Here is a 27,669-nt window from a genome sequence, read left to right as displayed (position 1 = left end):
AAAACATCTCACTTAGTGATAGTTTGTCTATAGCATGTTTTTGTCTTTTACTTAATAAATGTAGCAGTAAATTTATTTTTATTTTATTTTTTGCTGAAGTGTTGTTATCAGAAAGTGTTTTCTTACAACTTACCAAAATGTGTGTTGTGTTCCTGTTTTGCTAATCTTACCAGACAGCTGATCAGTGTTTGTATATCCGAGGTGAACTACGCTGATCAAAATGCTCACATTAAAAATAAGTATCTGCAGTTTCAAGGAGGTTTTCCTCTGACTTACATTCAGATATTTTTATCAGTTACTCAACTTTATGAAGATAGATATTATAATTAACAGTAACACTTCATTATTATTATTTTTTTGAGTCAGTGACCAATTATTTCTCTTAATTACGTTTTAATGAACTAAATAGAACTAATATTACCAGTGCATTATAAAAAGTTAGTCTTAGGTTCTTAAAAAAATTATAATACCCTTCTTTACAAATGTTCTCCAGAGTAAATCATTCAATTCAAAGTTGTTTGTATGAATGTAGGTATGTTTTTATTTCAGTAGTACTACTCATAAATGTATCAGCAGCATTTTAATGTTAGATGGCAAAACTACAGGTATTTTTATCTACTTTATATACTGTTAGATGGTTTAATCTGTTTGTGTCAAAACACGTTTTGTAGAAAACCCTTGGTGGTGTAGCTGCCAATTACATGTAGTGTGGAAAAAGTTTGATACCTTCCCTTCAAATCTATTTTCTTTTATACTGCTTCCCATAGGCACTTGTAATATATATATATATATATATATATATATATATATATATATATATACACACACTTGTGATTTTTTTTTTTTTTAAAGTGTATATAAGTACTGGTGTTCAGTGTTACAATCAACGTCATTTGAAAAATGAATGAGACTTTGGTTTGATTCTATCATCACATTCCGAGTTCCTTCTTTGCTTTTGTTTCATCCAGTGGTTCATTCAGCAGGGAGGCTGTTCTCAGAGCAGGTAGCGAGAGGTGGAAAAGCAGAGAGAGGTCTGTGCTGTACGTCCTCTCTCTGTCTCTGAGGAGAACAGCTGTCGTGTCCAGGAAGAAATTGGGCTTTTTTTTCCCTATTGGCCTTTTTTGCCTATGATGGACAACGGTCTGATTTTGGCTTGAGTTGTAATGTAGGATGCAGTTTATGAGCCAGAACCCAGTGAGGAGTGGAGGCAAGGGCTGTTTTGGGCAAAGCCCCCCTTCGTTCTCTCTGAATAGCAAGGTTCCCTATGGCTGTGACCCTTGTGACCCTGTTGTGAGAGCATCGGGGGAGAAGCCCTGCTTCTTAACCTCTAAGCCTACTTTCTGCATCATCCTGAGACTGGCTGCATCTGAGGTGTCTGTTTTCTTTCAGTTGCAGCATTGCTTTCACAGTTTAACATCATGTTGTAATAGAAATTTTTTTTTTATCTATTTTTTTAACTCTTGTGACAGCACAACATTTTATAGGCTACACTTAAGCTTTGTAAATTAAAGAGCATGTATACATACAAAAGTGAGCAAATATACAGCTTATAGTACTTTCAGTGCTCAAATAGTTCTAAGTGGAGGAGACTTTTTTTGTAGCTTATAAACCAAATGAAGAAAACATTTACATAACATACAACATATTCTCTGTATATTGTCAAGCACCTATAAAATTGTATTACCACTATATTACAAATAAATTAGTTTTCATTCCAAGACCATCATGCCCTATAACTTGTATACATAAACTCAATCCATCCACTAGCGATAACCACATCTTGATCCCAGTCACGTAAAATGTTGCTGTTCTTTGAGGCACAAGAGTTCTTTTGGGCACAATTGTTAATCAAATTTGAATGCGAAAGTTATCAAATGTAAACATTTTCTTAGTCTTACATGATATTAATCACAACAATGGAGTTGTTTTGCAACAAGCTTTGCAGTCTTGTGGCCTGAAAGTGCGACCATATCAATAGTTCACAATTTAAAAAAATTGATCAATGACATAATCTCCCTAAATCATTTGTTACGTCCATTTATGTAAATAGAAAGTCAGACTGTGAGCTCAGGAAGTTTTACAGAGTTGTTTTCTAGTCAAAGTTTGAACAGATTTCACTGTGATTTTGATAACACAGCGCTGCAGTTGCAAGTTTTTAGATTTTTAATTTGTTTTTTAATTTTATCTCCCAGTAATGTTGGTGGTAATGGTAATCTTAACACAAGTATTAACAAACTGCGGTAGTTGTCATTTTGAATGAAATGGATCAACTCGAGTCTTCTGATCCTAACCACCTCTGTCAAACTTGTCCAGGCCTTTGTCTCCCTCTCTCTGCTGTACTGGGCTCTGCACAGCATCGTCTCTCAGCTGCTCGGCATCAAGAAGAAGGCTAACTGATCCAGCTGAAGATGGCACAAAGTGATGGATGGAAAACCTTTGGCATTGTCATTGCTGAAATAATTTCCATATTATCATGATTTTAATCATTTTAAACACTGTGCATCACTTTATGTAGTACTGATATCTATATGTTCAAGATAAAACTATTTTTTGCTTGATTAATTTTTACAAAATTTTATAAGTAACTTCAAGGTTCATCTTAAAGGTTTTTGTCATGTAAAACTGTCACAACCCAAGGCAAGGTGCTCACCATATGTTTTTGTTCTCCAAAACAACTCGTTCTGTTTAATGAAGTCATATTTTTTGCGTTTGCTTAAAATGTGTTCAAGTGGTGCTGCAGTAACTAACTCGCTTAATTTCAAAATAGTCACGTTTATTTTCTGTTGTTTCACATCAGTTACTATGCAACTATATATACTTTTTTAAAACAAATGTTCTCATTGATGAATGTTAATCTTGCATCTGAGTTTCAGTTTTTTGCACAACATTGCACAGTGTTTTTTTTCTTTGCTCAATTAAATAAAGCATTGTAATTTTTTGCCTTATGTAAGACTCCTTTAATGTCTTAAAGATTCTAGAGGGTGTGCAGCTTGTCAGATTCAACTTAGTTTTGAAACATCAGATTAGTCATGTGAATTATTCTTCCCAACCTCCAGATCTTGTGTGGGAGTGACAAACAGTCCACAGCAGATGGTGCTGTCATCACTCATAGTTGGTTTCTTTTCAATCAAACATCTTGTTCTCAAGAGACACCTGCTCAGCCTTTTAACATTAAGGCATTTATCAAAAGCTTGAGGTTGAGTAAAGGAAAACAAGCCTGATCAAAGAAAGCAACCACCTTATCGGAGTGCTTGTTTGATTTAAAAGACAAAAAAACCCCACATCAGTACAACATTTTCGGCATGGAAATTCAATTTTTCTTTTTCATCTGGCTGCTGCTTAAGCTTCATAAGTCACCTTAAATCCAGAGTCATGAAAGTATCTGGTGATCCAAATGAAAAGTGTGCATTTAAATTAATGTTGAATGAAAGCTGAAGGAGCAAAAGCTAGAAAAAAGGAAAAAATTAGAAAAAGGAAAAAGCGTAAGTGTATGGGAGTCTGACAAGAGCCATATAGTGATGGTTAGATGAGAGGGTCAGAGCTACCCCACAATGGTAGCTCTTGTGAGGTGTTCCTGGTCTGCAGTGGTCAGTATCTATCAAAGGGACCAAGGTAGAAAAAGTGGTAAACCAGCAATGGGTCTTGAGCAGCCAAGGCTCACTGAAGCACGTGTTGAGCAAAGGCTGGCCCATGTGGTGTGATCTTACAGACCAGCTACTGTAGCTCTAATTGCTGAAAAATTTGGGGGGCCTCCATGGTTCTTGTTTCTCTAGCAGATCTCACAGATGCTCGATTAGATTAAGAGCTGAGAGAGCAGGGAAGGGCGACAGGTAAGTGAAGAGAGCGATGCTGGAGTATCGTGAGAGACTGTGAGATCTCTGCATCATTGAACATGGCGCACCACTGAAAACATTTTAGCTACTAATGTTTTTTTCTGCAAGATTATTCATTGAAGGCTTTTAAGGCAACAACCGGAATTACAGTGGCTTGCAAAAGTATTCGGCCCCCTTGAACTTTTCCACATTTTGTCACATTACAGACACAAACATGAATCAATTTTATTGGAATTCCACATGAAAGACCAATACAAAGTGGTGTACACGTGAGAAGTGGAACGAAAATCATACATGATTCCAAACAAACCGTGACACTTGGACACTATTTTGAGTGTGTTGTTTTTGCGAAACCATGTAACAATGTAACTGTATTCGAAACAAAGCCAGCTTCATCACACAACAGCAACGTAGTGGACATGTTGCCATCCAAAAAAAAGAAAAAAAAAAAACCCTTTCCATCTTTGACGCACGCCTGGCCATCCTCAAAATCCTCCATAAAGATTTTCAGGCATTACGCCTGCAGCAGGTGGAAACATTCAGGTCTGTGAAATTCCTCACTGAGGGTACGGCCCAGATCTCAGAAGAAATTTTTTTTTTTTTTTAATCTAAGAAACTGTCATCGAGCACCACATGAAGGACAACTTGGTGTTTTCATGAGTACCAGAGAAGGCAGAAGAGGACCCCAAAACAACAGCGAGTCATTTCATTCAGACTCACCTCAAACTTCAGAATATGTAGTTAAAAACATCAGCTTCCATCGTGTCCATTGTTTGGGAGGTTGACGAGCTGATGCACGCAGAAACAGACCAATTGTGGCTAAATTTGAACACTTTAAACAAAAAGAGCTGGTGAAGAACTGTGGCTGGGAGCCTGTAGGAACGGACTTCAGTTTCAATGACTGGTTTCCCAAAGAGATCCTAGTGCAACACAAGGTCCTGTTCCCAATCCAAGATAAGTTTATTCCAGGAGGCTCCTGACTTGTCATCACTAACATCGCACCATGGCTGTGCCGAGTCAGGCGAAAAAACAATGAAGATTTTGATGTTGTTATTTTTCTTAAGTCACTCAAAATGGTTCTTGGGTGGCTGCACCACCTTATTCCCTTTGTCACCTTTCACATCTCTTCTTGTCTTCTTCTGTACTCAGCATAATTTATGCTATGTCTCCAGTGCTACAATTTACCACATAAACATATGGAAGTCATACAGCCATACCAAAAACACACACATCAATATACACAACAGACATACACAACCATAAACACACCAACATACAGCCATACAGCACCAAGCAGGACAGACAAGATCTGCAAAGGGTGGTGCGCTCGGCAGAACGCATCATTCAATCAGAGCTCCCTGACCTGCTGTCCATCTACACCAAGCGGTGCAAGTCCAAAGCTAGGAAGATTATGATGGACCTCTCCCATCCCAACAATGGACTCTTCTCACTGTTGAGGTCTGGGAAGCGCTTCCGCTCCCTTAAGGCCAAAACAGAGAGAATGAGGAGGAGCTTCTTCCCCCAGGCTATTCGGGGCCTGAACCAGGTGTAGGACTGGACTCTCCCAAACACGTCACTATAAGACTGGACTCTCACACACGTCACCACACGCACCACCACACATTTCCTATAATCCTATAATTCCTATAATTTATAATCCTTATCTTTATAATCTCTTCTGCTATTTGCACATTCTTTACTGTAAATTCCTAAGTTAATTTGTAAATTTTTGTAGTAAATTGTAAATATTGTAAAACTTTTCTTCTGTCATTTAATGGTCGGGCATTGTACAGCTACAAGCATTTCACCCCCATGTCATACTGTGTATGGTTGTGTGTGTGTGACAAATAAAATTTGAATTTGAATTTGAATTTGAATACAAGACAGACAGACACACACCTCTTTAGTAAACATTCAATAGTCTAAACATGACCATAGTGAGGTTTGTCACTACTAATCTACAGTATCTCACAAAAGTGACTACACCCCTCCCATCTTTTCATGGGACAACATTAAAGATTTGGCACTTTGATACAATGTAAAGTAGTCAGTGTACGGCTTGTATAACAGCATAAATTTACTGTCACCTCAAAATAACTCAACATACAGCCATCAATGTCTAAACCACTGGCAACCAAAGTGAGTGAAAATGTCCAAACTGTGCCCAAAGTGTCAATATTTTGTGCAGCAACAATTATTTTTCAACACTGCCTCAACTCTGTTGGGCATGGAGTTCACTAGAGCTTCACAGGTTGCCACTGGAATCCTCTTCCACTCCTCCATGATGACATCATGGAGCTGGTGGATGTTCGAGACCTTGCGCTCCTCCACCTTCCATTTGAGAGTGCCTCACAGATGGTCAATAGGGTTTAAGTCTGGAGACATGCTTGGCCAGTCAAGTACCTTTACCCTCAGTTCATTAAAGCATGTTTGGGGTTGTTATCATGTTGGAATACTGTCCTGTGGCCCAGTTTCTGAAGAGACGGGATCATGCTCTCCTTCAGTGTGTCTTAGCCATATTACTGTATGTCTTGATGCATGCTCAATCATCCAGGTAAGTAAATCCCAAAAAAGTTGATTCTGTTCATGTGCATGTAGGATTTTCAATGGGAGAAACGTTTAACCACTCATCCAAGTGACTTCTTCAGTCCCAGCGGACTGCAGGTTTCTCCAACCTTATAAACAGTACATTTGCACAATTTAAACCAGCCCACTGAAGCCGAGGAGTGTTGCCCCATAGCAACAGAGAACGACCTCTCTGAGAGGTAGGATTTAAACCAAGTTAAAACCGTACCTTTGAGACCAACAACATGTTCCAATCTTGATAGAAGAATGTTGTGGTTAACCGTGTCAAAAACAGCAGTCAAGTCAAGTAAAACTAAAACCAAAGCCAAAGTCATAGCCAAAGTAACCATAGTAATAGCCAAAGTCAACAGTTAAGAGAAGATCATTAAAAACTCTAAGTAAGGCTGTCTCTGCGCTGTGGCGAGGTTTAAAACTAGACTGAAACTTTTCATTAATACCATTTGCATCTAAAAAGGCTTGAAGTTGTTTTAGAACTACCTTTTCCAAAATATTTTGGAATTAAAAGGGAGTTTGGAGATGGGCCTGTAGTTAGTGAGACCATTAGGGTCAAGATTTTTTTTTCATAATAGGTTGCACAACAGCATGCTTAAAGACAGACAGTACACAACCTGATGACAATGATGCATTCAGCAGAAATAAGATACAAGGACAAATAATATGTAAAGCTTCCTTAACGAAACGACAAGGAAGAATATCGTGTAGGGAACCAGAGATTTTGAGATGATCAATTATATCTTTTAAAGCAGAATAAGACACTGGATGGCTGCAAACTTTCTGCTTTTTAATTCAGATAAAACTGAGGTTATTGTACTCGGTCCTGAAAATCTTAGAAATATGGTATCTAAGCAGATTCTTACTCTGGATGGCATTACCTTGGTGTCAGGGACCAAGCAGTAAAGCATAAAGGACACAGGTGGTTTTAATTTAAAAAAAAAAACAAGGGGGGTTTTATTGACCCAAAAATATGAAAATAGATTTAACAAAGCCAAAACCTAAACAGGCAGACCAATAAAAGAGGTCAACTCAATAGACTAAACTCAAGATAATAATTAACAAAACCTCAACCAAAACCTATGAAAAACTGACCTGCTGAAATGACACACAGGGGAACTTAAATACTGGTTTAGCTAAACCAAATGACACACATGGGGGAAAACAAGATGGCTGCCGTATAACCAACTAATACAAAACAATTAAACAAACATGAAACACCCCCCAGGCAATGAAGCATGTGGTGCAATCCAATTAAGCTGTCAGTGGTACTTCAGGTCTCCCAGCCCTTTGCCACACCTTTTGCCAGACAAGAGGAGAAGCCAACCCCCAGGTAACTTAAACAAAGATGTATTAACATAACATAAAACAGAACTTTGACATTGCAAGGTTAATATGTGTGCACGCCATATAAACATTGGAAGGTGTGATGGAAAAATAAATACATTTAATAAAGAAACAATATTGAACAATAAGTAGAATATTTCAAAGTAGTGACTGTAAATTAAACTAAAGTGAATCAACGGGTGGTGAGGTGTGGAGCTTACCATGTGTGGCATGCCATCTCATACCTCCCCTCTTCAGAGCTCTCGCTGGAACAGCGAGAGAGCTAGTCAGCAGTAAGGTTCTCCTTGCCTGGTACGTGGTGGACAGTGAATCGGAATGGCTGTAAGGCCAGGTACCAGCGGGTAATTCGCCCATTTGTGTCCTTCATCTGCTCAAGCCACTGGAGTGCTTTGTGATCAGTTTCCAAGGTGAAGTCTCTTCCCAGTAGATAGTAGCGGAAGGAGTCCAGGGCCCACTTGATTGCTAAGGTCTCCTTCTCTACTGTGGAATACCGAACTTCCCGTGGAAACAGTTTCCGGCTGATGTAAGCCACTGGATGGCGGCCTTCCATGGTTTCCTGAAAGAGGACAGCTCCCAGGCCCCGATCTGAAGCATCAGTCTGTAATATGAACGGTTCATCAAAGTTGGGACTGTACAAAACCGGTTGCTTACTTAGTGACTGTTGTATGTCATGAAATGCTGCCACTGCCTCCTCTGTCCACTGGATGTGATTGGGGGAACGTGATCCCGTCAGGTCTGTGAGCAGAGCTGCCCTGTTGGAGAACTGAGGGATGAAACGACGGTAGAAACCTGCCATGCCCAAAAAGGATCTCAGCTGCTTCCTTGTTTGGGGCAGGGGGGCTGATTCCATGGCCTCGATTTTGCTGACCTGTGGCCTGATAACCCCCTTGCCGATGACATGCCCCAGGTATTCTGTCTCAGCAGCGGCGAAAACACACTTTGACGGATTCACCGTAACCCAGCTGAGTGCAGGTGGTCCAGAACAGTTCGCAGGTGTTCCACATGCTCCTCCCAGGTGTTGTGTGGATAACAATATCATCCAAGTAAGCAGCAGCAAAGTCAGCGCAGTCATGTAATACCTGATCCATTAGCCGTTGGAAAGTTGCTGGAGCTCCATGTAGTCCAAATGGCAAGACTGTAAATTGGAAAAGCCCCCATGGTGTTCTGAATGCTGTGAACTCTCTGGACCGTTGAGTGAGTGGGACCTGCCAGTAACCCTTACACAGATCTATTGTGGTCAGGTACCTTGCTTTTCCCAGACGTTCAAGTAGATCATCAATTCTTGGTGTCGGGTAGGAGTCAAACATGGATATGGAGTTCAGGTACCTGAAATCAATGCAGAACCTCATACTCTCATCCTTTTTGGGTACCAAGACCACAGGGTTGCACCATTCACTCTTAGATCTTTTGATGATCCCTAGGGATAACATCAAATCAATTTCCTTCTTCAATGAAGGCAACAGACGTTCCGGGATCCTGTAACTTAATCGTCTCACAGAGGCACCTTCTCGTACCACAATATCATGTTCGACAATGTCAGTTCTCCCCGGATTCTCTTGAAAGACTGCTGATTTACACATTTCTCTCACATGCTGCTGCTTGTCCTCTGGGAGATGGCTGAGATCATAATCCAGAGAGCCAGCAGGTGGTAGATATTGCTCATCTGCTTCATCTTCTTCAGGCACTCGCCGTAGGAGCATTGCATCTGCCTTGTGTTCAATACGCTCCACCCACTCCTTCAGAAGGTTTATATGCAAGACCTTGCTGGAGCGCAACTGCCCTGGGGTGGACACCTCATATGTGGTGGGTCCCAGCTTCCTCATGACTTCAAATGGCCCCTGCCACTTTGCCAACAATTTGTTGTTGTCACTGGGGAGGAGCACGAGCACCTTTTGTCCTGGCTCAAACGCACGCTGACTAGCAGATTTATCATACCAAGACTTCTGCTGCTGCTGGGCCTCCACCATATGTGATTGAGCAAGTTCACTCATTTTCTCCAACCGTTCTCTCATCTGAATGACATAAGACAAAATGTTCTTGGGTCCCTCCTCCGCCTTGTCTCCCTCCCAGATCTCCTTTAACAGAGTTGGAGGGCCACGAACCTCATAACCATACAACAGCTCAAAAGGGGAAAAACCTGTGGAGGCTTGGGGGACTTCTCTATAAGCAAAGAGTAGATATGGCAGCCATTGATCCCAATCGTTACCACTGTCGTTGACAAACTTCCTGAGCATCTGTTTCAATGTCTGGTTAAACCGTTCTGTCAGCCCATCAGTTTGAGGGTGGTATGGTGAAGTTCTCAGACTCCGGATACCCAACAACTGATAAACTTGCTTTAACAAAGTAGACATGAAGTTAGTGCCTTGATCAGTTAGTATTTCTCGTGGAAACCCAACTCTTGCAAAGAACTGCACTAAACAAAATGCAATGGGCTTGGCCTTTATAGATTTTAAAGGGAACACCTCAGGATATTTTGTGGCATAATCTGTTACAACAAGCATGTAACGATTTCCTGCTTTGCTCCTCCCAACAGGCCCTACAATATCCATTCCAAGATGCTCAAAAGGAGTGCCGATGACAGGGAGAGGTTGGAGTGGAGCTCTATGGGGGATTTTAGCAGATGTTATCTGACACTGTGGGCAACTTTTACAAAACTGAGCCACATCTTTGCTAAGACCGGGCCAGTAGAAATGATGTTTGATGCGAGCTGTGGTCTTGTGTTTACCAAGGTGGCCAGCCCACGGAATAGAATGCCCTAAGGTGAGAATGGCGTTTCTAACCTTCTGGGGAACCACCAGCTGCAGCACCGACCCCTGCTGACAATAGAGAATGTCATTTTGCAAGATGTACTCACTGTTAAGAACCTGCTCCACTCCAGGTTCCTTTTCTTTGGCCTTCCGGAAAAGAGATATTAAAGATTGATCAGATTTTTGGAGTTCAGCGATTTCAGTCGGAATATTAAACCCTAGGGGTGACTGTGTTGGCTCAGCGTCTGTTAGTGTATCCACAGGTGAAAATTTGAATTTCTCCTGCCTTCTTTGTCTGCGGGTCTTCCGTGGCTTCACTACAGTTATCTCAAACTCCTCATTAAAAAAAGGAAGGGCACTCAGGGTCTCAGAGTGGGTACTGACTTGCTTAGCCTGAGCTCTGGTAACGGCTACATTGCACTCCTCATTCTGCTCAGACTCCAACAAATCAAAAAGCACAGGAAGGTCACGCCCTAACACAGCAGAGTAAGGCAAACTGTTCACAACACCCACATTCAGCAGACACATCTGGTCCTGAACTTTAATGTAGATGTCAGCTGTCGGATATCTTTTCTCATCTCCATGGACACAACAGATTGAAATTGTATCACTGGTGCGAACAATATTAGGTGGGGCAAAATCTGAGTGAATAAGAGACCGAGAACTGCCAGAGTTAAGAAGGGCATTGAGTAGAACCCCATTCACTTCAATCTGACTCATTTTGATGGATTTGTCACTCTCCTACTCATGATCAGCATTAGAACGGGGGACAAAGCACATTTGCACCATTTTAACAGAATTTCTTGGGCACATAGGTTTTGTATGGCCCTCAAATCCACAAAGATAACAAATGAGCTTCTTACCGGAGGCCTTTGGTGGTCTAGTGGTAGACTGAGGGGTCTTACTGGTGCTTGTATTTGCTGAATCCAGATGGTTTTGTTGAGGTATCTTCCGGGTGTCCCTCGATGCCTTCCATGCATTATGGCTCCATGCTTGGCCCCTCTTTCTGGCAGCAACAAAAACATCAGCTAACCGAGCCGCTTCCATTGCTGAACCAGGGTTGTGTAAAGAAACAATATGGAACAATAAGTAGAATATTTTAAAGTAGTGACTGTAAATTAAACTAAAGTGAATCAATGGGTGGTGAGGTGTGGAGCTTACCATGTGTGGCATGCCATCACACTTGGCCTCCAGTAACGCTGTGAGGAACCTTGGAGTCATTTTTTACCAAGACATGTCCTTCAACGCACATATTAAACAAATATGTAAGACTGCTTTCTTCCATTTGCGCAACATCTCTAAAATTAGAAATATCCTGTCTCAGAGTGATGCTGAAAAACTAGTTTATGCATTTATTACTTCCAGGCTGGACTACTGTAATTCATTATTATTAGGAAGTCCTAAAAACTCCCTAAAAAGTCTTCAGTTAATCCAAAATGCTGCAGCAAGAGTACTGACAGGGACTTATACAGCCGCATATCACCTAGCACGCAAGTGATCAGCATGGCTGAGGGAATGACATCAATGGAACATCAACAACAAGACTGCAAAAGGAAGCAATTAGGGACATCCGATCTACGAACTGAGCCACTGGAGCATCCGTATCTCACCTTCTATACAGACAGATATTCATACAGGGGAGGAAATTTGCTATGGAGAGATGTGGAACATCGGTACAAGGAAACATCACACAACCTGCCTTAGCTCAGATGGCAGAAATCGTGGCTCTCACCAAAGCTCTACAACTTTCAGAAGGAAAAAGAGTAAAACATCTATACAGACTCAGCAATTCATGTCAATGGACCACAATGGAGACAGTTTTTACAGCCAATATTCCAGTAAAACAGAAAGAACAATTGGAAGAACTGATACAAGCTGCCCAAGGGAAGTGGCAGTGAGGAAATACAAGGACATCAAATGAACCAAACATGGCGGGAAAAGGAAAAGTACCACCTTCTCTCTTCCACACTCTGTTCACCAGCATCTTGTTGTTTTTCTCCCTCTGCATCAGGTTTTCCTTCAGGTGTGACATCCATTATCACTGCATTCAGGGTTGCTGGATGACTGGTGTCCCCAGGTGTGCTGTCAGATTTAGGCAATCTAAAACAGTCAGGTAGTTCAGGGTAGAGTTTAAGCACAGTAGAAACTCCAGGAGTTGTAGTTGGCAGCCCAGTTCTTTGTGATGATGACTGTGATTTTTGGTCTTCCCCTTGTAACTTGCAGTCTGGATCTTGGATTCTTACTCGTCTTCCTTTTCCTCTTAGCATCCAGTAGCACATATCTATTGTCATCATGTGCTCTCGCTTTTTGTCAGTTTCCTTCCTCTTGGAGCCTCCTGATTTCCTTCCTTCTTCCTTCCTTCCTCAGTGTGCTTGCTCATATTCTTCATTAGCTTGTTTCTCTGTTTGGAATATGGTTTCACTCCTGGGTATGTAATTTCTTGTTCCATTTGGGCGATCGTGGCTCAAGAGTTGGGAGTTCGCCTTGTAATCGGAGGGTTGCCGGCTTGGACAGTCTCGGTCGTTGTGTCCTTGGGCAAGACACTTCACCCGTTGCCTACTGGTGGTGGTCAGAGGGCCCGGTGGCGCCAGTGTCCGGCAGCCTCGCCTCTGTCAGTGCGCCCCAGGGTGGCTGTGGCTACAATGTAGCTGCCATCACCAGTGTGTGAATGTGTGTGTGAATGGGTGGATGACTGGATATGTAAAGCGCTTTGGGGTCCTTAGGGACTAGTAAAGCGCTATATAAATACAGGCCATTTACCATTTGTTATCCAGTGTAGATCTTGCTTTCTTATCCTTTATACCATCCAGCATCCGGTTGTTGACATATTTCTCTAATTGATCCAAATTCTCCATTCTGGGTGAAATTGCAATGCTCGCCATTACATTTTTATTTAAATTCTCTTTTTATTGTTTTTGTTCAAGTTACTCCCTTTTTCTTTTTTTCTATCTGGTTTTTGTTTTCTTCTAGGAACAAGGGCTCCCTTACTCCCAGGTCTAATTATTATTACGTCTTTCTTTTATTCTTTGAAACCGAAACCGAAATTCAACTTCACCAATGACTAAGAATTAGACACTCAATGTCTATTTTGAAACGATGACAAAGCAATGGTTTTCTCTTTTCCCAAAACTGCAAATATCAATTTTAACAATAAAATAATACTGAAAATAAAAACTGCAAACTTAATGATTTTAATTCAAAGCAAGCAAAATCACAGCTATTCAACCCAGCTGGTAATTAATTCAAAAAAGAAAAACACTGTATTAAACTAATAAAAGATGAGATCAACCATGCCAAAATTCAGCTTAGGAATTAACTCAAAAAGAATCTCTAACAAGACTTGATAAGAAATTAATCAAACATAATAAGATTTGATTTATCAATAAACGTAACAGTAATTATTTCAGAATCGAACAAAACAAATATGAGAATGAATTGAGGAATTGATTCACTCAGTTAACTATACATTAAACAGATAAGAGTCAATCAAAGAAAATTATACAGCATAAACAGAATAGCAGTTAATTTAGAACTGTTAACATTTATCAGTCCGACAAAAATCAAATATAAGATCAAATGTAAAAGCAAAAACTAACCCCAAGACTATTAACTTGTCACCAACTGATAATGAAAAATTAATCTCAAGATTAACTGCAAGGATCAGAAACATATACCGGAAATTCTATAGCTTTCAGCTGATTACAGACAGATAACAATATCAAATTAAACTGATCAATATTCAAAAACAGACACGAAAACAAATGCCAAACTTTATAGCTGTTTCCTGATGTCAGAAATCAATTTAAGGGAGAATCAGAATAGAAACCCAATTAGCGGTTAACTCTATAGCTGTTAACTGATAACAACAAATTGCAAATCAGTAGAAGGATCAAAAATTCAAAAAATAAACATAAAACAAATACCAGTTAATTCTTTTAGCTACTGACTGACGATAACAAACAAAAAATAAGAGTCAATTTAATATTTATCTTCAGAAACACCAAATTGTTTATCAAACAAAACCAAGTCAGACATTTCACATTTAACCATATCAGATAAAAACAAAACCGTAGGTCAATTTAGTATTTAAGGTTTCAAAATCATTAAACTGTTTATCAAACCATTTAGCCTAATGAGACGAAAGTTAAACTTTCTGGAGATTTTTACTGTGCTATGCAAAAAACAATCACACAGCATTTCATAAAAAGAATATCACATCAAAAAAAGCAGTTGTGGTAGTCTAATGCTTTGGGGCTGCTTTTATGCTTTGGTAACTGGGTGACTTGTCATAGTTTAACATAAAAAAATATATATTTTTTTTTCTAAAACATTAGAAAATCCTTCAGGAGAATGTCTGGTCATCAATTTCTGCCCTGAATCTTTAGCACACTTGAGTTATAAGGCTGAGCAATGATCCAAAGCACCCCAAATCTCTCTAAGTTTCACTATTCTCCTCGTTCTCTTGTTTCTTGGGTTGAATGTTCCATTGCAGTTTGAAATCAGTCAATCCTTGACTTGTTAGCTTGGCTCTTAGCTGTGATAGAATGGAAAGATAAGTAGGTTGCTCTTTCAGTTTTTGTTTGTTTGTTTGCTTTTTTTTTTTCCAGAAGCAAAAACAAGGATTTTACCTGCTGGAGGATCTGGGCATTAGTTGCAGAGTCACTTAAGTCAACATCAGTCACAAACTTCAGCTTCACTGTCGTCCTCAACTTTGCAACTTAGAAGGAGACATGTTGTTATAAAATAACAGTAAGTTTTGACAAATTGAGAAACAGGAGTTAGGGTTAGTCAGGACAAGTTTTCTTTATGTGTGTGTGTGTGTGTTATTGAACATTTACCTTGATGGCAAATGAAAACATATTTTATTGTACATATGTCGTCATCCCACACGTGGAGGTTATTCTCCACCACACAATGCTGGTTACCCGGAGGGTTATTTGGGCTGGAACTTCGCCAGTTTTTAAAGGAGCTCTGACTCTTGTCAGACCAGGTCCATGGCACTCGGTACAGACCGATCCAAATGTCATCACTGTTTGGTTTTAATGAACTGACCTCAGCGTTCTCCTCACTGTTTTCGATCACTGCCAAGTTCATGCTTAGTTTTATGCAGTGTTCTCGAGCAGAGGTCCAATTTTTTGTAGTAGAGATGTACATGTAGTTTTTCTTGTTTTGCTCTGTAACTGCAGCAGATAGAAAATGAACCAGTGAGGGGGAAACACATGAAGCAAGTGTTTAAGCATCCATGGCAGATGATAGATGTTCAATTTATTAGGGATATTAATCAGTTAGCATTGCAGTGAATGATTACAAGTTTTGGATAATCAATTTAATGTTTTCAAATAAGTTCAAACTTTTTGAGCTAAGGTTTTTCTTATATTTTATACAGCAAATCTTCAGTGATGCTTTCTGTCAAATCTGCCAGTGAAAAATGCAGGTGAAGTCAGTAGTCAGGTCAGTAGGTGAAATCCATGAATGAAAATATTTTCTTACCATTGTAGCAAGCAAAAGTTTTGTTTTCACCACAGTTTTTATCGTTCCACTTTCCTCCAAGACCCATTATCACACAGGTTTCTTTTGCACGATAATAATTTGGCTGAGTAGAGTCCCAGTTGTGGTAATCAATTTTGCTCGTTTCACCAGTTATTGCCCATCTCCAGGAGTTGGTGTCATTGCCTAACGTATTCTTCCAGGATTCAGGGTCATCCTGCAGTCCAATCCATGCCCAGTCGTAGGAAAAAGATGAATTTAGCCTGCTTATATCATCCATACTTTCAATGGTGGCCAGGTCTGTGTACTTCTCTCTGCAGTATTGTTGAGCATCGTTCCAGCTAATTTTTTTGTCAACGTAGTAGTACTTACGAGGAGGGAACTTTGAGCAGGAGCAGAGACTAAATCCTTAACAATGATAATAGATAGTATAAGTAGTATTAGATTCCTCACAGTACACACAAGAAAAGGGTAAAACAAACATTAAAGATTCTTTTTGCCCTTATAATTTTTTATTTTTATTTTTTGACAGGCTACACAGGGTACCAGTCTACTACTATAAAAACTGCTAAAGGAGGGCAGTAACGTTGCAGTAATGACCAAATGTTATATGATCAATATTGAATTCAGTGTTTGCCATTATATTTGGGATTTAAGTATCTGCATACAGTTTTTGTAATAGAAAACATTTTTATTTTTAAACATATCCCAACAGCATATTTTACTTCGTTGCTGGGGTCATGAATGGGTCATAACTACTCGATTATCTGAAGACGAAACAATAATTCAAGTTTATTTCAACCGTGGCATATTTACCTTTTTAGTCAGAGCTTAGACACAATGTTAGAATTTAGCAACTCAGCGCTGAGTTGCTCCTGAAAGACTTGATTTTGGGCTCTTTTATGGATTCCAGTTCAAATAACAATGGGCAACACTGTAACACTGTCCTTCCAGTATATATCCTTCTGTGTGCATATTAAACAAATATATTGGACTGCTTTTTTGCATTTACACAATATCTGTTTGTGTATGCTCTGCAGCTCTCCATTGAAACAGACACATGGAGCAGAGCAGTTGCTCATAAAAGAGAGACGTGTTCTTGTCCCTGAAAATTTATGAGTGAGAGTTGAGGAAGTGTCTGCATGGGAGTAGTTCATGTTATGCACAGTGTCAAAGGTATAGCTTTAGAAGATCATTTTTAGGGGTTTATATAATGCCTGGAAAAGGAGTATCAAGTTATTGTTTCACCTCTTTGCACCTCCTCAAAGTTTTAATAAAATGAAACATATAATTCTTTTTGACACACTGTTTTCCTTTTCAACTTTACAATTCAAATCACACATTTCCATTATACAAATTTGGGATCTTACCAAAGAAGAGGAGAGTCAGTGTTGGGAAACAGCCCATTTCTGATTTCACTGTAAAGAGAAGGAAATAGGTATAAATAAAACACCAACTTTAGAGCTTTTGCATTACTTTGCATTTGTTTCCAGTTTTCTCTGACTGACGTGTTAATCAGTTAAAGAATGACATAACATGCTTTTGAGAATGAGAATAAGCTCAGAAAATAATGACTTTAAAAGTTTACTTTGGGGATATGTTAAAAAAAAGAAGATTACTATTGTTAATAAATAAATATATATTCTTAGTGCTTATTTGCTGATTATATATTCTTTTATGTATTTTAATAAGAGAGGGCCAGCTCTGAGTGTAAACTAGGTCGCAGGCTGACAGGAAACTGCATGCTTTTGCAGAGCACAGAAGGTGCAGACGGAAAGGTGCGATCTGATATGAGGCGGACACGAGACCGGTCTAAAAAGATTTAAAGGTAAGCACAAGCCTGTTCAAAGAAAATGCAAATTTGTGCACATTGGATGAATTCTAAATTATCTGTTCGCCGAATGGAAGATCTCAACCTTTAAATTGGCTCAGGAGTGGTTAAATTAAAGTAAATTATAAAATCTGGTAAGTAGATTTCGGGTGACATGTCCATGGTAATTTTGGGTAATTTGTGATCAATTAAATTAAAGTTTGGGGATATTTGATGAAAGCTTATTGTTGTTAATGCTGGGGTGAAGTTCAAAGTTGTTGTGACGTGTGTTTTGAAAATATACGACACTAGATATGGTAAATGGTAAATGGCCTGTATTTATATAGCGCTTTACTAGTCCCTAAGGACCCCAAAGCGCTTTACATATCCAGTCATCCACCCATTCACACACACATTCACACACTGGTGATGGCAAGCTACATTGTAGCCACAGCCACCCTGGGGCGCACTGACAGAGGCGATACTGACAGAGGAGATACTTAAATTGTAAGAAATAAATGTATAAAAATTACAGTAAAAATTGTTCTAACAGTCTAATTGCCCAGATAAATTATTTGTTTACTTATTTTACTGTAGACACAAGAGAAAGAAACAGATTTTTTTTTTTATACTACATTATGAAAAAACAGGAACTTTTCTGTCATTTAATTGTTTATCTATTACTTCATCACTTTGATGTAGTTTGAATGGCTCTGGGGGACGTCTTACAGCTAAGAGTCCAAAAGTTAAGCCCTCTGTCACATTGTTGAAAGATGTCTTTCATTTTCTTTTTCAGTGTTTATTTTTGGTCAATATTAAACTAAAAAGAGACAAACACTGTTCATTTATTGACATAGAATATATGCAATAGAATGAATACATATTGTTCCATCTGTAATTTCTATGTAAAGAGACAATAAAAAAACATTAACAATAACAAAATCTAAATGTATTATAACACTCAAATGGTGAAAATATAAAGATATACTTACAAGTTTGTTGAATATTGTTTTAAGGTTGAGATCTGAATGCTCCACATATGAATGCAGACGATGAATTGGCCACCCTTCAGTCAGTCAGTCAGTCAGTCAGTCAGTCAGTCAGTCAGTCTTCGACTTTATTTTCATATGTAAATCATAAGACAAATTAGCTGGTAACACGCATCCAATAAGTCACTGTGACATACTTGACTAGAAGACCAACAGTGATGTTGTGTAAAAGAAGGAGATGAGATGAAGCTCAGATCACTTTCTACATGCAGCAAGATGTTAGAAAGCTTCAATCACTTCGCCGGTAGTTGGATGGGGCCGGTCCCTTCTGGGGGTCCTTAAGGATCAGGACTGTCCGGCCTTCTGTTAGCCAGAAGGTTCCACAGAGGCAAGCTCTGAGCACAAGATCTATAAAGGCTGGAGTTCATCACACCAGGCAAGATCCCATGTGCTGTGTAAAGATGCCCCTGAAACAATCCAGCACATAACAGCAGTGTGCAAGATGCTAGCAGGCAGGGCATACATGAAACGCCATAACTAAGCAACATATGTTGTATGTACTTGTGCAAGTAGTTGGACCAGTACATACACTGTAGGCAAATATGTGTTTATGTGCGCTTAACGTATAATGCAAACTTATAGATTACGATCCAGACACAAAAAACTTTGTGTAGTTCATTTTGATGGGGTTGTAATTCACATTACTGCCCCATGAAATCACCAGATTAATTACAGTTTTTGAAAAAAGATCAAAATGAGCAAAATCCCACAGAGCTGGAAACATCTGTTTCTTCTGTTGCAGATAGTGCTGATTTCTGTGGCTTCAAACATTTTAACTGATCTCACTTTAACCTCCAGCAGCTGTTAAAATCAAAACACTTACTGTGACATGACTGCTGAAAGGGATGTGGCCAAGCATTCAACTTGCTGCAAGGGTTGAAACCAAGGTAGGGACCACATAGGACACATTTCACACATTCTTGTCCCTTTTACATTATGGTGGTACCCACAGAACTGTCATGCCTTGTGGTGTTTTCATCTCGCCAGACTGCTTCACCTACTGAAAACATCATTTAACAACATTTCAGGCAGTCGTAACTAAAATGAACTTTTGTTTTTTCCTCCTCCCCCACATACTTACAAACATCCAAGTAATATTTCTTTGTAGTTGCCTGGTGTTAAAACCTGCAATGCAGAGGCAGTGTTCTGCTCAATGTAATTTAAGGTTGTTTAACATTCCTTTTTTCTAACTTTAAACCTTAGTAAACAAAAATTATTAGATAAACAGCTAATTGCCTCCAACTCTCACACAATGATAAAAGGTTTTTGCAGACTACCCAAACACAAAATGCAGCAATTCTACTTCAACAATTCAACTTTTTTTCAAGATCTATTGAGTCCAGAGTCCAACCTAATATTTCTGGCTCACAGTATTTCTGGTGCATTAACTTAAACATACAGCAAATGTAAATGAAAAAGACAGAAAACCAAAGATGCCAGTCTCAGTTTCCTGAATGAATGTTGTGCATATTCGTGCCTCTCAGTTGAGTCCTGGCAAAGTCTTCATAGCCTGTGTCCTGTTGTTGGGAAGGTTTACAGTAGTGGTGTTGACTTTAATAAATTACAAAATAACACAAGCAAAATAATATAGAGTATTGAAATTACATATTGAAGTATTTGCATTATTTTTTGCAAGGGTTATAACATGAATGTCAGCTGATAATGCCTTCAAATTATGAAGAAGTGCAAACAAGCTAAGTACAGCTCCATAACACTGGTGGTGAGGCCTGTGGAGGAGAATGATGCCTTTAGCTAAAGCTGTCACTCTGAGTGAAATTAAGGAACCTGATTATGTGATGGAGGGGATGCTGCCAATATCAAATATGTAATGACATAAAGTCAATACACTGAGAGGTCGATTTAATGAGCTACCAACTCTCTGAACAATATCACAAACAAATGGAATGGAATAATTATTTGTACAAATTTTGTTTCTGAAAGTAGGGCTATAATGTAATGGATTACTTTTTTGATAGTAGTAATCTTGATGTGGAGTAAAAGAAATTGTCTTTAAAAGTGATATTGCACAATGCTGCATGTGAATTTCTTTCTATGGTTGGAACAATCAATTTCTGACTAAGTCTGAGGACGTTTTTTTTAGGGGTGTCAAATTATCGCGTTAATTGCGATTAATTAATTACAATGCTATTTAGCGCGTTATGTTTTTTAATCTCGTTAATCTAATTTTTAATCTCTTGACGTCATTGATTTTGTATGAGAGTTGCTATGTTATAAAATCCGTTTTTATGTGCTGGGCTCCTTGTGCTTGACTTGTTGGGGGTGGAGTCACGTCGTGAGGTCAAGGTGAGAAGTGGTGATTAGCTTACAGTGTGGATATGGAGGCGCATCTGAGAGTTGTTGGCCCAATGAACGGGAAATTTGTATTTCATAAACGCCCCGACGGCACCATTGACAAAGGTAAAGTGGTCTGCCTAGAGTGTAAGAAGGAGTTTGCTTACCACCGAAGCAGCTCAAGTTTGGCCTATCACCTCAACGCAAAGCACCCAGCCGCGAGTGCAGCAACAGCTAGCAGTGAAGACGTTAGCAATATAGCAAGCCAGAGCAAAGCTTTTCGCCAAACAAAACTAGAGAATACCCCTCGTATGAGCAAGTCTGCGACCGACAGGCTGACTAATGTTATTGCCAAGTGGATAGCGATGAACTGTAGGCCGATAAATATAGTAGAGGACGAAGGATTGACAGAGGTGTTGCAAATTGCGTCCAATGACCCGTCATACAAGCCGCCGTGCAGGACTACAGTAACGACCAAAATCAGCAAAATGTACGACGGCGAAAAGAAAAACAAACTTGAGATTTTGGCGGAGGATTCTCCCAACTGTGTTGTTATAACCGGAGATCACTGGACCTCAGCTGGCAACCACAGCTATTTTGGGGTGACTGGACACTTTATTGATAGTGAGTGGAACCTCAACTCATTTGCACTGACCGTCATGAGAACAGAAACCAGGCACTTTGCTGATAAATGCGCCGAACAGTTCCTCAAGGTAGCAAATGACTGGGGTATTGAAAACAAGATATCCACCATTGGCACAGACAGCGCAGCAAACATGCTGGCTGCTATGAGAGCACTTCCATATGAGCACATCGCCTGCAATGCTCACATTCTCCAGAGGACCATCACGGTATGTCTCGATAGCAGTGGTTTTGTCGGTGTACTGGCAAAGTGCCGCAAGATTGTTGGTCATTTTAAACAAAGCCCTGCGAGTACCACAGAACTTAACCAACAACAAGTAGCACTCGGAAAGAAGAGCGATCAACTTATACAGGATGTACCCACCAGGTGGAACTCGACTCTCGCAATGGTCTCACGCCTCCTATGTAACCGAGAGGCTGTCCAGGCTACGTTGGACCAACAGAACCACAGGTTGGTCTTGCCAACCGAAGCTGAGTGGGCGAAACTGCAGAGGCTGGAGCTCCTGCTTGAACCATGCAAGTAAGTTCAAATAAACACCTTCCCATTTTAATTATATAAACTACTGTTACATGTGTAAAATCAAAATTAATGAACATAACAAGGAACTTTTAAGGACAATTAAATTGGAAATCAGTTACACTTTGATTTAAATGAATCCAGCTAGGTTTATTTAGCAAACCTCTCCACCTCTGCAGGTATGTGACAGAGCTGCTGGGTGGTGAGGCCTACGTCTCTTGCTCTGTAGTGCTGCCTGCTTTTCGCCATCTGTACCGTGTCATGGACATTACTGATGATGATCCTGCCTACGTGGTGAAGTTCAAGAATGCCTTCCAGAAGGATCTGGCAGCACGACGAGCTAATGGCAACGAGATATGGTTCGAGGTGGCCACAGCATTGGATCCACGGTTTAAGGATTTGAAATGTCTTCCAAGAGAAAAGAGGGAACAGGTAGGACAATAAGGTTAAGCTGGACTAATGAGTCCAATTCATTATCAAATCAAACTTTTATTTATTATATGGAACACAAAGTTCTTTACAAGATTAAATAAAATAAAAAAAAAAGCACTTAGTTTTAATCACAATCATTCATTCATTCATTCATTCATTCATTCATTCATTCATTCAGGTGTGGACCATTCTGGAGAATATGCTCCAGGCAGCAGAGCCCAGAAGAGCAGATAGTCTCCAGCCCTCCACAGAGGATGATGGACCAGCTCAGAAGAAGAGGAGGAGCGAACTCCTTCTGGGGTCTGACTCTGACTCAGAAGATGGAATTGAGTCTGGAGAGCTGCAGCGCTACAGAGCAGAACCCAGCATCAGTATTGATGACTGTCCCCTGCAGTGGGGGTATGCTCACTCAGGAGTCTATGAAAAGCTGTCAGTCCTAGCACAAAAGTACCTGGCCTCCCCAGCTACCTCTGTACCCTGTGAGAGACTCTTTAGCCTTGCAGGCCACATAGTGCAAAAGAAAAGGGCAGCCTTGCTTCCAGAAAATGTTACCAGGCTGGTGTGTCTTAGCGACTGGCTGAGGAAGAAGAAATGAGACACATGTGGTCAGCATAGCTGCTGTGTCATTTGTAGCCTACTAGAATAGATTGCTTGATGTTCAGCACTTTTTTTTGTGATGGAAGAATACTTTGATGTGCTAACTTGCAGCACTGCAATGTCAGTTTTATTTTTCATTATCTGAAGCAGAGGAATTTCAGTGCTGTATTGCTCAGAAAAGAGCAACTCTGATGTGCTAACTTGCAGCACTTAATTTATTTGATTTTATTTGTATTTATTTTTCCACTTATTTTACAAAAGAATACAACAGTATGTAAATGGTTGCATCTGTTTAACGTTTGTTAAACAATAAATGACTTTATAAAGTCACTTTCTTTGTTATATCAGTCTTTTGGTCTGCCACAATAAGTTGAGGGCTTTCCTCAGCTATTTTTAGGTGAGATTAAAAAAGAGATTAATTAGATCAATTAATTAAAAATCATAATTAATTCATCTCTATTTTTTTTTAATCTCTTGACAGCACTAATTATTTTAACAAGTGTTAAATTTTCTATAACAGATGCAATGTAGACATCTTTTTTAGAAAATATTAGCAAATGTTATTTAAACAAGAGCAAATGGTATTTGAAGAGGCTATTTTCAGCCGTGGATTATTACACATTTGTTGCCCCAGGGAAGTATTTACTGCAGCAAATATGGAACCTAAGTGCGAACATCCATCACAATAAAGGGGAATCCATTGCTGTGATCTGCGACACAAAGGCTGTGTAACAGTTTAGATACAGGCAATATTAAATGAGTAAATTATGCATTTTGATCTTTTTATTGAAGAGATTTAAAAAAGAAATCACATGGTTTATTGAAATATAACACAAAAATATGTAATCCCTGAATGTACAAAACTGCCCAATAGGCAAACTATAAGATACTTTGGACCTGAAACTATCTGCCGGTGAGAGGAAGATGAATGATTGATGATTTTCCACAATCTGCAATGCTGCTTAATAAAATGTGTCATTCATTTGGTTCATTTTAGCAGCCATAAAATGTAGGGGAGACCGGGGATAGTTGTAACATTTTTGACATTTCTGTCTGTAAATTGGAGCTCGTTTAAGGTAGTGGATTCAAAATGTAATGCAAAGTATTTACATGTCTCTGCTATTAAATAGTGCAGCTATTTTCTCTGCAGCACATCTACCCATTGCATGGTATGGCCTCAAACACAAAGAGTGAAATGTTACAATTAACCCCATAGTCTGGGTTAGTTGTAACATATCCTGGGGTGAAATGTAACACAATGAAATAAGGGTACTAACGAAACATTAACATGTAATCTTTGTTTATTCAACACATGAATGCACTTAGAGCCATTTATGTAGCTGTGTGTGTGTGTGTGACAGAATGCAGAAATCTAGCTTTTGAACATATTCCAACCCCCCAAAAAAGACAAATTATGGAATTTTCTGCAACTGAATATTTCATTAATTTTGGTTGGTCTTCCTTGAGTTTGGCCTCATTGGCTCAGTGGGCATTACAACCTACAACTCTTGCACCAATTTTGAACATAACAATGAAGCTGAAAAAATGTAGTTGTTCACCAGCATCGCAATTCCATTACTTTTTATCATGGCTTACCTTGGTGTGGTTTGCAAAGTGCTTCAGAAAGATGAGGAAATCTGTTTCTTGCACCCATCCTGATTTATTTCCACTACCAGTACTTCCTACTGGTCCATCTCTGACACAGAGGTCTGCATAATGTATGTGTTGGAACACAAACAATGGAGGAATTGTGTTGCCAATGGCATTAACCGCATATACAAAAGTGACCAGTGAACCTCTCTCTGCTGATGTCGTTGCCCCAACTTGTTTAATATAAGTTAAAGTAATAGTGTGGTAAGTTGTAACATCTGCATTATTGTTACAACTAACCCAGACTGTTGCTGTTACAACTGACCCAGACTATAGCCATGAACTAGCTAACATTACAGCCAACGGCTAAAACACTAGCACTAAAGACCTACACAGAATATATCCCCATAGACATACAAATAACATCATTTAAGTTTGATGAGTTTAACTGCAAAGCAGATAATGCTATTAGAAATTGAAATAAAATAGAAAAACTTACTTTTTGGCATACAAATTACTTTTTTTCATGTTAAATTGTCTGTGTTTGACAAAATGTGCTGATTTTTCACATGTGATAGCAGAACTGAATTGGGCATGCACAGGATGAGTCACATCATTTGAAACGTAGCCCTGATTGGAGAAATTGGAAGTGTTACAACTAACCCACGTTACAACTATCCCCGGTCTCCCCTACTGCAGCAGATGTCCACACTGTTGACATTTAAGATGATGACTTCTTTCACGCCTTCTGGCTATGTAGACCATTTCAGGGTTTTTATTCAGAGGTCATGGACACTTGGCTCCATCCAGAACTCCTCTCTGCTCATAAATTTCTGCTCTGAGCGAGCTCTCCACACTTCAAGTCAGACACTAGGCCTAGTTTGCAGTATTTGTTTTTAAAGCTTGAAAATTAGCCAAGACCTTATCTGATTGAAGAGACAGAAACCATCTATCACCCTATAGATGAATTTGCTGACTAAACATCAGTTTCGAGAATCTCCAACAACACGTGCTCTCGCTTCTTACAGTTTTTTGCAGAGTTGATTCCTCCTGCTTTGCACTCAGACAGTTTAATTAAATCAAGCACGTAAATTGATGGATCCTAAATGTATTACTGATCTTGTCATTTGAACTGCAAAAAAATAGAAAATGGTAAATGGAATGAAAATATGAGGTTGGAAAGACGGCGAAGAATGCAGCTCTTATTCTGCTCTGAATGAAGGTAGTGTCATGCCAGTTTGATAACATCGCAGCACTTGTTAGTGTAAGGATGTGTTCTGCTCACTGGGTCGAGGCCGATCACAGCTACAGTACCTGGAACAAACACACACCTGATCATTGTTAATATCGGTGCACAGTGCTGTATCTAAAACCTTTTGTTGCTTTTTGTTTTTGTTTTTTAAATCCACTTTTATTCAAATGAAGCATAAGATTTAGGAGCGCACTTCTGAATCGTTGCCTTGCATTGTTTTTATTTACTACTCAGAAAGTCAGCAGCCATTAAATATTTTGATCCTGGTAAAACAAACATTTGGAAGCAATCCATCATGACTGCTATGGTACTGATTAATAGTATTCAGTCAACCTTTATTATAACCATTATAAATTAATTAATAATCTTAAATTAAACTAATGGAACTTTTAGTTAACTGATTACGTTAATAACTGATACATAAAATAATTTATTACTTCTGTACCTTGTTTAACAAATAATAATTTTATGAATGTTAATATATTTAAAATGGACTCCATAGCTGATAAAAATGACATAATTACAGTGGCTTGCAAAAGTATTCAGCCCCCTTGAACTTTTCTACATTTTGTCACATTACAGCCACAAACATGAATCAATTTTATTGGAATTCCACATGAAAGACCAAAACAAAGTGGTGTACACGTGAGAAGTGGAACGAAAATCATACATGATTCCAAACATTTTTTACAAATAAATAACTGAAAAGTGGGGTGTGCGTAATTATTCAGCCCCCTGAGTCAATACTTTGTAGAACCACCTTTTGCTGCAATTCCAGCTGCCAGTCTTTTAGGGTCTGTCTCTACCAGCTTTGCACATCTAGAGACTGAAAATTTTGCCCATTCTTATTTGCAAAACAGCTCCAGCCCAGTCAGATTAGATGGACAGCATTTGTGAACAGCAGTTTTCAGATCTTGCCACAGATTCTATAGTAACCTCATTAGGTATATGTACAGGCAACAGAAAACTGAATATAGGTTATTTAGAAAGCTTAAGTTTGCAGTGGAAATGATTATATCTACAAATAAAGTCAAGAATTGATTTTTGCTGGTTAAGTATTGGAATTTTGTATTCAAGGATGTGATGAACTTTACATGATTTTTTATGAATAATATCACAAATGATCAGCTGACGGTGAGAGGAATTTATTCCCACATGTGAGGTGTTTTGAACTAAAGTGTGTCGAGTTAGCAAGAAGTAACCATGGCTGTTCTTACAGTACACTAAAAGCAGGGATCACTGTTGTTATGAATTCACACTATTTAAAAACGATAAAATAAAATAGAAATGATACCCAGTAACTTAAACCCTCATTTTTGCTGCCATTATATGAAGAGACACAGTAAAACAAAGGCAAAGTTCCATACACACAGAACAGTTGAACTGTATGAATTAAGATCAAGATATTTGATACAGGACTGAGTATAGGGCGACCGTGGCTCAGGGGTTTGGGAAGCGCATCTGACACTTTACCCTATCGCCTACTGGGCCCTATTT

The 27,669-nt window shown here is 39.2% G+C and overlaps 3 protein-coding genes across 4 annotated transcripts in view; 2 read left to right on the top strand and 1 right to left on the bottom strand.

Annotated features, from left to right (window-relative positions):
- agmo (alkylglycerol monooxygenase) overlaps positions 1 to 2,937 on the top strand; it is a 49,244-nt gene extending 46,307 nt beyond the window's left edge. The window contains exon 13 of the mRNA XM_082550503.1: positions 2,314 to 2,937. Within this exon, the coding sequence (XP_082406629.1) occupies positions 2,314 to 2,397 (84 nt within the window). The 3' untranslated portion in view covers positions 2,398 to 2,937. The remainder of the gene's footprint in view (positions 1 to 2,313) is intronic.
- Positions 2,938 to 11,706: 8,769 nt separating this feature from the next.
- Positions 11,707 to 18,863, bottom strand: LOC309717822 (macrophage mannose receptor 1-like). 2 transcript variants are annotated; one of them, XM_082552684.1, is made up of 6 exons: positions 18,794 to 18,863; positions 17,362 to 17,409; positions 15,995 to 16,399; positions 15,343 to 15,684; positions 15,133 to 15,221; positions 11,707 to 11,743 (listed from the first exon to the last, which is right to left on the bottom strand). In XM_082552684.1, the coding sequence occupies exons 2-6, from the start codon at positions 17,396 to 17,398 to the stop codon at positions 11,729 to 11,731; spliced, it is 888 nt and encodes a 295-aa protein (XP_082408810.1). In that variant the 5' UTR covers positions 17,399 to 17,409; positions 18,794 to 18,863; the 3' UTR covers positions 11,707 to 11,728. The 2 variants fall into 2 exon arrangements, with proteins under 2 accessions (XP_082408810.1, XP_082408809.1); XM_082552683.1 differs by lacking the exon at positions 11,707 to 11,743 and adding an exon at positions 14,722 to 15,038.
- Positions 18,864 to 20,946: 2,083 nt separating this feature from the next.
- LOC309717385 (E3 SUMO-protein ligase ZBED1-like) lies at positions 20,947 to 23,769 on the top strand. Its single transcript, XM_082551911.1, has 3 exons — positions 20,947 to 22,304; positions 22,481 to 22,733; positions 22,912 to 23,769. Exons 1-3 carry the CDS (start codon positions 21,187 to 21,189, stop codon positions 23,326 to 23,328), a joined length of 1,788 nt encoding a protein of 595 aa, XP_082408037.1. The 5' UTR covers positions 20,947 to 21,186; the 3' UTR covers positions 23,329 to 23,769.
- The last annotated feature ends 3,900 nt before the right edge of the window (positions 23,770 to 27,669 follow it).

This window comes from Aulonocara stuartgranti (assembly GCF_965226115.1).
Source record: "Aulonocara stuartgranti genome assembly, chromosome: 11".
Lineage (NCBI taxonomy): Eukaryota > Metazoa > Chordata > Actinopteri > Cichliformes > Cichlidae > Aulonocara > Aulonocara stuartgranti.
This window is presented reverse-complemented; position numbering and strand designations above follow the sequence as displayed.

Excerpts from the sequence above, each read along its gene's own strand:
- LOC309717822 (XM_082552683.1), bottom strand. The coding sequence starts at position 17,398 with ATGGGCTGTTTCCCAACACTGACTCTCCTCTTCTTTG. Across the intron at positions 15,685-15,994 it reads AACTTTTGCTTGCTACAATG|TTACAGAGCAAAACAAGAAA; the intron begins GTAAGAAAATAT and ends TATCTGCTGCAG. Across the intron at positions 15,039-15,132 it reads ATGCCCAGATCCTCCAGCAG|CTAAGAGCCAAGCTAACAAG; the intron begins GTAAAATCCTTG and ends ATTCTATCACAG.
- LOC309717385 (XM_082551911.1), top strand. The coding sequence starts at position 21,187 with ATGGAGGCGCATCTGAGAGTTGTTGGCCCAATGAACGGGAAATTTGTA. Across the intron at positions 22,305-22,480 it reads CTCCTGCTTGAACCATGCAA|GTATGTGACAGAGCTGCTGG; the intron begins GTAAGTTCAAAT and ends CCACCTCTGCAG. Across the intron at positions 22,734-22,911 it reads CAAGAGAAAAGAGGGAACAG|GTGTGGACCATTCTGGAGAA; the intron begins GTAGGACAATAA and ends TCATTCATTCAG.